An 11,589-nucleotide genomic window follows, 5' to 3' on the forward strand; every position below is an offset into this window, starting at 1 on the left:
AACAAGATATATGGACAGAGTTCTGCTTGATTTATTCCCACTCACATTCCTATTGCAGTCAGTGGGCCTGATCTGGTAAACACTTACTACCAGGCATAATGCTTCTTGTGTGAATAAATCCAGCAGGATTTGGCCCTACAGTAGTAAGCTATCATAAGTTAAAAATTTAAAAAATAGTGACATTCCTGCAAGTCAAAATACAACAGAAACAAGAGTTAACAAAATATAAGCCCTTTATTAATAAAAATCTTTGGTTGGATCAATATTTTAAATAAGCTTCAAGAATATTTGGTTAATACCATTTTCTTTCTTCCACATAATTTCTTTTCTGGTACCATCTTTGGACAGACTACAGAAAAATATCACGTTTATTACATACTTTAAAACAAATAAATATATCAAAAGCTAAATATGGCAATTTTCTTTTTTAAGTTCTAGCATTAATCTTTAAATTAGTTTAGCAAAGAAAAAAGAAAAGGAAAAAAAGAAAGAACTAACTTCTCTGCAAAATAGTCTTTTGGCGTTTGGTTTTGTATCAAACCATACAGTAGTTAGACTTTAAAGAAATCTTTCATTTTTATTTTATTTTTTTCAGTTTTTCATATTTGCAATGCAAGTGCCATGGACAAGACAAAGCAATAAAAGAAATGAGGTTAATTGCACCAATATTATTTGGAAGTGCAGTTTATCGTTGGACAAAGCAAAACTAAAATATCCTATGCTTAAAAAGAGCTGTACTGATGGGATTTAGGTAGGCATCATAAGTAAGGATTTTAGGCTTATACTTGAAGGAAGCTCCTTGTACAAAAGACAGAGTATTTTAAGACAAAAGAAGAGTCCTGTAACTAACTGAAGGTCTGGTCCTGTAGCCTCAGTGCAGGCAAAACTTCCATAGAAGACAACAAGTGGGACATGCTGTGGATTTACTCCTCGGGCACAGCCTCTGGGAGATGCCATTCAACAGCAGAAAGTCTGCAGGAGCAACAGGCTGGGAAAGAGGGGTGCATACTCCTTTCTCCTGCAGAAGACAGAGGGCTACAGAGAAAAACCCAGCTGGAAAGGGATGTGCTGAATCAACGGGGGAAAAGGGAATTTCCTCAGCAACAACAGTGTCTGAGTAGCAGGCAGGGCAGTGTGAGTCCCCGTGGCTCTGCGTGTGCTCTTTAATCCAGGGCATTTCACACAAACCACTCTGTGATCATCCATCTGGGAGGATCCCCAGCATTGTGCTGCCATTGCCTGGCCATGAGCAAGGGACTGCTCAAACAGGGCTGGTGCAGCCCAGGACACTGAGGTAGCTTCATCCACATCAGTCATTCATTGATTTTTTTTAATTATTTTTTTTTTAAAAATTTTTTTTTTTTTAATTTTTTTTTTTACAAAGGACTTTTCCAGATTGGCTTTCCTGATGTTTCTGAAGAGAGCAGTGCCCTGGTGATGGGTACACAAGTGCCCCATGCACTTGGTGGACTGTGCCAGCCCTGCAGGTTCAAACACAGATGCCTGTTTTGGAAAGCACCTCAGTTGGGTAGGCTTGACATGGTTTCTTTCCTGCCTAAAGGAATACTTGGGCACACACTAAAGCTGATTTTGCATATACTTCATGGAGTTACCCCACGGACCTTCAAGCCTGGGGTTCCAAAAATATTTTAACTTAGTAGCATTATCATCATTTAAAATTTACCTTTCTGTGGTTAGTTAATTAAAAGGCTAAGGTCAAATGCTCAGAGAATATCTCTACCAAGACATACTAATTACCTGCACTTATTAATGCACACCAAGGTCAATAGTGTTACCTATCAATGAAATATAAAAATTCCCTGCATTACTGCTTGTGCAAAAGAAAAAAACAACAAAGTTATCAGAAATAGAAGATGGTCTTCCATATTTGCAAGAAGAGCATTTCTCACAAAGATGGGAGCAAAATGGCAGCACATCCTTCAACATGCACCAGGTTGTCCATTCCTTGAGTCCTGCCCTTTACATGATGGCTTTTATATCAGTGGAATGCCCCGATGTACTCAACTCCCTCCTCTTCTATACATCCAGAGGATATGAGTGGCAGGAGGACAAACTCCCACTACGGCTCCTGGAGAGTCTGGGGCTGTGATTGTTACAGTTTTCACCTTTATTCTTCTCCTTGTCTTTCCAGGTTTCTAGCATTTGCAGCTTCCCTTGCTCTTCTCTCATGAAGACCTCCACCATGAGAACTTTCTCTTTATGAATCTGCTGACTAATGTCCTTGGGAATGTCTGGGATAATCCAGTCAACAAAGTCACTCATAAACATGACCAAGTTCTGAAAATGAAATTGTGAGAAAATGTCAGCAAAGTCGGATGGAAGGATGACTGGAGGGGGAAGGGGCCATTTGCAGTGCCCTTAGGAAAGAAAGATGAAGAAAGGACAATATTTGAGTTGGGCTCAACAGAATGTCACAAGCCTGATCCTGAGCCAAACTCACCTCAACTCCTTGTTTGTGCTAGAAGTAGAGAAAAATGGCAGGCACAGATCTCTCTGATTTATGTACAAATACTGTCACAGCCACTTAGAAATGAAAAGGAAATTCTGTCGTTACCCATTACGAGTTTTCCATCAGAAAGGCAGAAGCAAATAGCAAGAGGTAAACTGATGAAAGATGGTGAAATACATTCCAGTGAAATGTTTCTGATTTTAAAACCTTGACTGAACGGAAGGGAGGTCTTTCACAAAACACATATTTTCTCCAGAAAAAGAAAGGAAAGTTTTAAAATACATTGTTTAGATAAGGCAAAATTAAAACACTTAAGTCACAATAACCAGCCTCACTGTTGTCATTTAGTGAAAAATTAGAAGTTTTTGTCTTCTTATTCAGATATGGGATGCACTCTTACCTGGGACAGTTTGGAAACTTCATTTTTTGGCTAGGTCTAGAAATGAGTTTGTATGAAATTTATGCTGCTTCAGTGAATTTGTTCATGTCCTACTACAGAAATTGGTGGGACCTAATTAGTATCAGCCTTGTGCTGCTCACTAAGGTCACCAAATTTTTTCTGCATCAAACCAGTTCACGGAGCAAGAGGGTGAATGAGGATGGGCAAATTTCTGCCTTTTCCTTGAAACAGCTTAAAAAGAAGGTATTTTCTTTGGCCTAGTAACTTATTCCAAAGGTGGCTTGCCTTATGCAGCTCTTTTTCATCAACTCTTTTTCTTTCTCCTATAAAAAAAAAGTGCCTGCAGCATAACCTACCTGGAAAACTATCACAAATGCTAATCTTGCTGCTAGGACAGCCCAGAAATCCTTGGAAATGTCATATTTGTTTTCAGACCAGGGAGGTTCTCGATAATCTTTGTATCTGCAAAACAAGACTCAATAAATCAGTCAGTGCTATCACTCAGAATTTTTAGCACCGTGAGCAATTAATACCAGACAGTCAAACAGTAAAACAAACCATCTAAAAGTCACTTTTACAGCATGATGTGGTATTAACCTCTCAGAAACACAGCTAAGAGCCCCCTAACAGCCTTCAAATTTTGCTCAAAATTCAAGGTCTTACATCTAAATGCCCTGTGATTAGTACAAATAATTCCAACTCTGTGTAAAGGTGTAGTAAACTACACAGCTCATGCATTTATTTTAAGACTGGTAAAAAAAAGCCCAAACATATCGTTTTCAGACTGATTTTAAAGACAAAAAGAAAGTGTGTTGTACAATGTGGTCTTCTCCTTGTTCATGATTAACAAAAGGTCTCAGCTAAATTGAGGGAGAAAGTGAGATTTTCCCTATCTATGGCTTACAGAAAATCTATGAGCTAATCAACAAGAACTTGTTAGAAATGAGATACAGAAAAATACATTACATTTAAAACCCCATCATCCTGGGCTCAATATTTTGAGAGAATTAGGATCACACATTTTTGAATTATTTAAAAATCACTGGGATACGGAAGAAATAATGGGATGGGAAGAAGAAAGAGGCTGGGACTAGAAAGCAAATAAGCCTGGAATTTTTGTGTTGGACTGATACTTCCATTTTGTAAGTTCTGTGCTAAAAACGTATTTGCCAGCCTCATTTATCCAGTGGCCAGAGACCACCAGAAATAAACCAGGAGAAAATAAGAGCAAGCAAAGCTAATGTAAAAGCAATTTTAGTTGGTTTCTTCTTTCATCTCAGAGTGGTTTTTCTGTTCAGAAGTCCTTTCAGCAAATTCACTTCCATTATTTAAATTCGTAAAGAATATACATTAAAACCCAACACAATTATAAAGGTTTTGTGTTTGGTTTGTTTTTTTCTTTTTCTCCTGGTCTCTTTGTATTTTATTTTAATATGCATACCAAAATCATCTCTCTTTTTCTCCCTTGGAATGTTTCTTCCCTCCTGTTCTCTTCCCCTTCTTACCCCCTTTCAGCTTTGCTGGTCTGTGGTTTTTTCACTGTTGCATTTGGCTTTGGTCCCCAGTTTTAAGCATTAAAACATTTGTTTGGAAGGTGATGCATATCTAAGGAAGCCTGGGCAAAACATGCATTTCAGCACTGACCTCCATTGCTTCACAAACTGAAATATGCAACAGTAATTTTCCTCTAAAAGTGAAAATAACATTTAGAAATTGTTACAGGCATGAAGATTTCCTGTCCAATGACTCTTTATGTAGGTCTTAAGCTCTGGTGCAGATAAGGATGCTATAAGCCTCATCAGAAATTGCTACAGAAACTGGACAAAAAAAAAGAGAGGTGTACTGTGAAGTCATGGTCTTTATATTAATAGCAGGTGATACAGAACATGACATCAGAGTGACATTTGGTTCCTTTAGAGCATTGTTGTGCTGTTTATCATCTCCTTTCCTGAGAAAGGGAATACATAATAATAAATCTCTTTGCCCAAACACTGAACTTATCAATGTTCATCTCAATTTCCCAAAACAAGCTTTGTATTCAAGCACTCTGGTTGCTTAACACATAAACCAAGACATTCAAGGCAATGGATCCTGATATAAAAGGTTACCAAGGTGCTAAGTATTGAAAAGACAAAGGACCTGCCCTAGGGATGCAAAAATTTGTCCCGTTCTTGAAATTAGTGATCAGTCAAGAGAGTACCTGCAGATCTGAACCTCGTAGCCAAGATCCATGGGGTCGTTTGGGGCTGTTCCTGCTTGGAAATCGCTGACATTAAAAGAGGAGAGCGTATGGTTGACGAAGCCATGCATGGTGCCAGTCTCACTGTACATGTACAGGTACACGAGGCGTGGAATGAAGTCAGATGTGAATGAGATCACAAATGCCTAAGCCATAAGAGCAAAGAGTGAGCGCAATATTCAGGGTCACTGAACAATTCCCTCAAGTACGTCCTTGCCCAAACAACTGGTGGATTGCTTCAGAGAACAGAGGGGATGACTGCAGCCCAAAGAATGGATTATTCCCTGCTGCAGCAAGGTACTATTTACTGCTTGCTCTGAGCACTTTTTGATGGATTAGTTCCACACCAACTGAGATGTTTACGTGGGTCACAACTTAAATTCCCCAGAAAATGCAGTAGCCATAACCCCCCTGTGACACCCCCCAGCACCAGAGGAAAGCAAAACATGGTGCTGCTCCCCTCTCCCCCAGTCCCAGCTTGTCCCTGATGCATTGTATAAGGTCCAACTGATGGATTTCCAAGTGCTTTCTGTTCTGCAAACAACTGACAGTGAATTGACTCTATAAATTCTCCTTGCTTTGCAAAAGGCCATTCATTGCACATAGTTTTTAACTCCATCAAGAGAAAAGGATGAGCAGACTGAGCCCAGTTTTATTTTTATGGCCACAAAAATTGCATTTTATTTGATTATTTAAAAAAAAGGTTTCTAAAAACATCACACAGAAAATGCAAGACAGCCAATTCGGCAGAGTTCTTCATAACTTCAGCCTTTCTCATTTATCATTATTATGAAACATTCTCAGGGGTATAAATCTCATGTACATGGGGAACAAACACAGTACAGAATGTTTTACTTATTTTATGATAAAGAGGGGTAGTACATAGATCAGAGGAGGAAAAATAACACTGGATAGTGATGAAGAGAGACTGCATTGAAGAAAAGAGAGAAGAGAAGAGAAGAGAAAAAAAAAAAAAAAGAAAAAAAAAGAGAAATTATTTCCAAAGGAAAAGAGGAGAAATGGTAAAGGCAAATTAAGGCAGCAAAGCAAATAACCAAAAGAATGGTTTGGCAAGAGCACAACAGACACCTGGGGGCAAAGCAAAGGAATTTCCAGTCTGGATAATAGTGAAAAAAACCCAGAGGGCCCACAGGCTGTAAGCCCTACACAGCCCCTACTTTGCTGCATTGCAATGAAATTTCCAGCTTTTTTTTTCACCTCTCCCCAGGTGGGGTGCAATGAGGATAATTATTTTGGATGTCTATTAAAAAAACCTAATGGATTACTACATAAGTGTACTACAGTCTTCTAAGGGCCAGTTGTGGTCTTGTTTGAAGAGCAAAAGTTCTTCATGAAAACATTCTGGAAAAAGGCTGCAATGACTACTTGCTGTTTTCTATCAAGCTACTACTACTGCAACTTTAAAATAAACACTGCATCTGATTTTCTAATATTCCAGAAAACTTCTAGGTCATATACTTACACTTGATTTTAAGGGATTTATGCTGAAATAAAACTAAAGGAGCAAAGTGGAAAAGCAAGCTTACTGAACTAAAATTTTATTTATGCTGAATTACTTACATTTATTATGACAGCAAGCTTCCCAATACCTCTGAGGATATTATACCAGATTCCTAAGGAAGGAGACAAAGTTGTAAATGTTGTTCCAGTCATTAAAATTAGATAAATTATATTTTTAGTGAACAGCTTTAGGAGTATTTATGACTGTGCTGAACTAGAGTTATATTTTAAATTAAAAAAAGAAAAATTATAAAAGATTAATTTAATAACCTTTAAGGAAAGGCACCCCAACTCTGTCTTCCAAAGCTATGTTTAGGCATCTTTTTTTTTAAATGTTTTAAGCTAAAAGCTTCTTTGAGGAGGACAAATGTGAGACAGAAGAATCCAGCATAAATGGAAAAGAAAAACACTGAAATTTCATTCAAACTTCTCAAACACTTGAGGAGAAAAAAGAAAGCTACAGACAGGGAGCTGGAACCTACACACACGGTGCAGAACATACTGCTCTGCCAGTTCTAAGGATCTGAATCTCTTTCTAAACCTTCTCATCACCATTTTTCCTGCTTCAGTTTCAGGAAAGCAAAGCTCCAGTGGAACCACTCGTGGGAATTTTCCATTTGCATCTAAAACCCATTTAGATTTGGGTTTCCTCAGCGTGGGCTCTGTGTGTAACACCAGCCAACCCCAAACTGACTTAGGTTCAACCCCTCTGGATTTAACCTGAGGATGAAGTCACACAGCTTTGCCCCTTCCCCTACTCCAGATCCCATTCCTCATGGGAACACAGACCTTCAAGTCTCCTCTCACTCTCAAGTGTATTTCCACAGCCCAGTCCCCAGTTATTAAATGCAGACATTTTTGCTTCCACAAGAAAACCTCATTGCCAGGAAGAACTGTTGATGTGCAGAACCTTGTGAGAGATTTTGCTGTTGTATTGATTGTTTTGATTTGAAAAGTGATACTGTTTACTTCATAAAATATTTATCTGAACTTAAAAGTGCTGGTCTTTCTATTTTAAAAGTAAAGACTGGGCAAGTTATGACAGTTCACAGTTAAGCCCCAAATCCAATGATCTGAATTTTCCTATAAATATCTTCCTGTTAATGAAACCATCCCAATATCCTGCCATCAATGCAGGGATAAACAAACAGGGATAACAATAGCAACGTGCACTTACCTATATCCTTTGCTCTGACTGCTACAGGTCTCCTCAGCTCAGTAACAAATTTTTTTGCATCCAGCCTGATCTCGATGATGTTGTTCAGCAAAGCAAACAAAGGTGCCAGCGGGAAGGATGCCACGAACAGAGTTACAAACCCAAACTGAATAACTGAAAAGAAAAAGCAATTGTTACAAAGGCTGTGGTCAGTATTTATCAAATGCATCATCACAACAGTGCCATCCCCCCAAATTCGAACAAGATGACACTTGCTGGGAGATTAAATCCCATTTTCTGTGCCAGGCACGGTTTTCCTGAGTGCTGCTCCACTGGGGAGCACTGCAGGGCCAAGCTGCTCCTCTTGCAAACCAGCCAGAAGGATGGGGAAGCTCCTGTGGCCATTTTGCCATGGGCAAGGCTGGCACAGGAGGGATCCTGCAGAGTGGGATTACCACAGTGGTCACATTAGCTCTACAGAAACGTGCCATGCTCCACCCAGCAGGGTTTTAGCCTCACTAATCCCACTAAAAGCTTTCTCTTCTGAAGTACAGACACTTAGGGACTTCATAAAGGACACTGCTGCTTCACTCAGTCTTCACTGGGATCATATTTGCTTGTGTTTGACAAGGACATCACACTGATGTCACACTCACCCTGGCACTTTTAGTGCCCCATCGTTCTCTTCCTCTGTTACTTCCAAATGCTGATCTCAGTAACTGCATCTGTTGTTATTTTTAGGAACTGACAGCACAACCTCATAGTTTGTACCATTAAATTTCAATCTGTTTCAACTACTCTGAACATAAAGGCCATCAATTATTCTGATTTGCCTCTGCATTTACTACTTGTGCCAATTTGTGGTATTAGTACACTTCATTATCCTTTACCACTATTTTTGCCCAGCCACTCCTTGAAATACTAATTCAAGCTGCTCTTTGAAGACAGATCTTTCTGGAATGCCTGATCTGTGGCAAGCAGCATTCTGCTGAGCAGCTCTCAGCCTTGACTGAAGGCAGGAAGAGAAATGTAGTTTTACAGCTGCAGCAGTAGAGAGCTGATATCCAGGGCTAAAACACCACATCACTCACTCAACATAATAGAGAAAACATTATTGAAAAATAAATATTATGTGATCTGCCAAGTACTACCTTGTCAATCTACATCCTGGCATGTATCTCTCACCAGATTTAGTCCAGATTTCAGAAAACAGAAACTATCTGGTATCAGAATAAACAGAGGAAACTATTAAATCTGAATTAACCAACTTATTTCCAATGTCAACCACAACTGATGATGAAACACACCTCACAGTTTCAAGCTCATGCCATTTAGCCATTCCCATTTGCAACTTGGCAGTGAGATGTCACTTGACTTGAAAGAAAATATCTCAACTACAGAGCTGAAGTAAGGGCTCAAGAAGAGCAGAATCCATTCCTGAAGCAGCCAGGGGTTGGCTGAAACATGGTACAGACTGAGACTTCCCCATTGTCCATCAAAGCTACAGCTCTAAAACCTCAGCTCTCCATCCCAAATAGAATAATTATGGTTTAAAATGCCATCTTTCCACCTCACTCACTCATTTCCATGTATTCAGGGGTAAGTCCAGCAAAAGGCTCCAGGTTGTAGTCCACTTCATAACGTTGCTTTTTTTTCATGTGCTCTTCATGGTCCAACGAACGCCGACTCTTTAATTTCATGTAGCGTATCAGTTTCTTCATTTTTCTGAGGGGGAATGGGAATTATTCTGTTAGCTGCCATTCTGACCACACTGCCCAATTTGTTTCAGTTATTTTCCATTACCAGACACAATAAGTTCCATACCTATTTTTTTTTTTAAACCCCGCACAACCCACAATAGCCAAAAAGTACCAGAGCTCAGCACACAAGGATACCAAAAAATGGTGTAACGGAGAAAAACAAAACAAACCAACAAACCCCCTCCCCCCCAAAAAAATAACAAAAAAACCCCAAACCAAACCAACAAAACAAAACAAAACAAAACAAAAACAGCAAAGAAATGTTGTAACTTACGGGATGCCAATCTCAAATAAATTGTTCTGGATCAGCTGCTTGCCCAGCATGATGATACTGAGCTGGATACACAACTCCATTAGGCAACCACCAGGGGCACACTAGGGTGGACAGAGGAAATGTCAGTCAGATTGTAGAACCAGAGGATGGTTGGAGCTGGAAGGGGCTTTAGAGATGATCTGGTTCCTGCCCCCCTGCTATGGATGGAGACACCTTTCACTAGACCAGGTTGCTCCAAGCCCCATCCAACCTGGCCTTCAACACTACCAGGGATGGGGCAGCCACAGTTTCTCTGGGCAACCTGTTCCAGTGTTCAGGAAAGAATTTCTTCCTAAAATCTCATCTAAATCTACCTTCTTTTAGCTGAAAATTATTACACTTCATCCTACCACTCCATACCCTTGTAAAATATCCCTCCCCAATTTTTCTGTAGTCCCTTCAGCACTGGAAGGTGCTCTAAGGTCTCCCCAGAGCCTTCTGTCTCCAGGGTGAACAACCCCAACTCTCTCAGCCCATCCCAGAGCAGAGCTGCTCCAGCCCTTGGATCATCTTTGTAAGCCTCCTTTGGACCTGCTCCCAAAGCTCCATGTCCTCCTGTGGAATCACCCAGTGTGATGAGAGTCAGGGTGCAATGCAATTACCTCTTCCATGCGGAAAGAATGGAAAATGTAGACGTAGTCTCCTGGACGTCCAACAAACCTAGGGTACAGGGGTTAGGATTATAAACTTCCTATGTATTTTACACTTTCCATATTTGATTCCTGAAATCATTTATGTCTGACTCTGAGGGGGACTGCCTAATGTTCAGCCTCGAAAAAGCAAATGAGAAAAATTCTCTAACAGTTTTGTTTTAATGAGTAAGTTCTGTTCACTGAGAAAACAACTCAGTAAAACTGTAAGTCGTGTCCTACAATATTCTGCAGGCAGAAATCCTCTCAGGAAATCCTCGTTTCTGTTGCCACATGAAGAATTTATTTTAGCCTTGTGCTTTCATGGTGGTTGCGAGAAATTATGATATAAATGATGATATAAAGTTATGAATGGCAAATAGACAACAGTAAATAGCCCAGGGGATTGTACCAAAGTTATTCTAACAAAATGGCTTCAAAAAATTTGAATCAGGAGAGTACCAGGTCTCTGCTTTATCCCACGAGGCTGCAGAGGTTTTGGGTCAACACTGAGGAGTTTTTAAATTAGATTTACTTTCTCTTCTACCAATGGTCTTAGCTTGGCTACAGTTCTCTTTTAAGCAAGAAGCTGAAACAGCTTTTTGCCTTACTCACCGGCCTTTGAAGAAAGCGACGTAGAAAATGGGTGTGTAGGCATTGACAAATTTCAGCAGGAAAGCCTTAAAAATCAGACGCTCTTCAAAATTCTTGTCAGTTTTTGGCACCTCTGGAATCAGTGGGTATTGGATAAGAAACAGTAAGGAATTATCCTACCTCAAGTTTTTCAAGATCTTAAAAATGTGGACTATGGAAAACATCAGCCATCTTTTAAACAAAGAGTTTTTAAACATATATATATATATACATATAAAATAAATGCACTATATATATAAAATACATATATATTTATATAAATATATATATAAAAATAAATGCACTACAGCCTCACTGAGGTCAGTGGTCAATCTGCTGTGGATCCCACCCTTCAGACACATTACAACAATAATTCCAATTCATCCCACATTTGGCTGACCTCCATGACAACCATTTGCAGATAAAAAAGAACTTATCTGAAAAGATTTCTGGACCCTTTGTCACTGA

The 11,589-nt window shown here is 39.5% G+C and overlaps 1 protein-coding gene across 3 annotated transcripts in view; it reads right to left on the bottom strand.

Annotated features, from left to right (window-relative positions):
* Positions 1–215: 215 nt before the first annotated feature.
* ANO1 (anoctamin 1) overlaps positions 216–11,589 on the bottom strand; it is a 75,011-nt gene continuing 63,637 nt past the window's right edge. For all 3 annotated transcript variants that reach the window (XM_071762496.1, XM_071762495.1, XM_071762494.1), the window contains 9 exons: positions 11,104–11,215; positions 10,462–10,519; positions 9,821–9,921; positions 9,366–9,511; positions 7,808–7,960; positions 6,691–6,743; positions 5,071–5,255; positions 3,227–3,332; positions 216–2,298 (listed from right to left, as the gene is read on the bottom strand). In XM_071762496.1, coding sequence (XP_071618597.1) covers positions 2,038–2,298; positions 3,227–3,332; positions 5,071–5,255; positions 6,691–6,743; positions 7,808–7,960; positions 9,366–9,511; positions 9,821–9,921; positions 10,462–10,519; positions 11,104–11,215 — 1,175 coding nt within the window. In that variant the 3' untranslated portion in view covers positions 216–2,037. The remainder of the gene's footprint in view (positions 2,299–3,226; positions 3,333–5,070; positions 5,256–6,690; positions 6,744–7,807; positions 7,961–9,365; positions 9,512–9,820; positions 9,922–10,461; positions 10,520–11,103; positions 11,216–11,589) is intronic.

The sequence above is a fragment of the Heliangelus exortis genome, chromosome 18 (genome assembly GCF_036169615.1).
Source record: "Heliangelus exortis chromosome 18, bHelExo1.hap1, whole genome shotgun sequence".
Taxonomy (NCBI): domain Eukaryota; kingdom Metazoa; phylum Chordata; class Aves; order Apodiformes; family Trochilidae; genus Heliangelus; species Heliangelus exortis.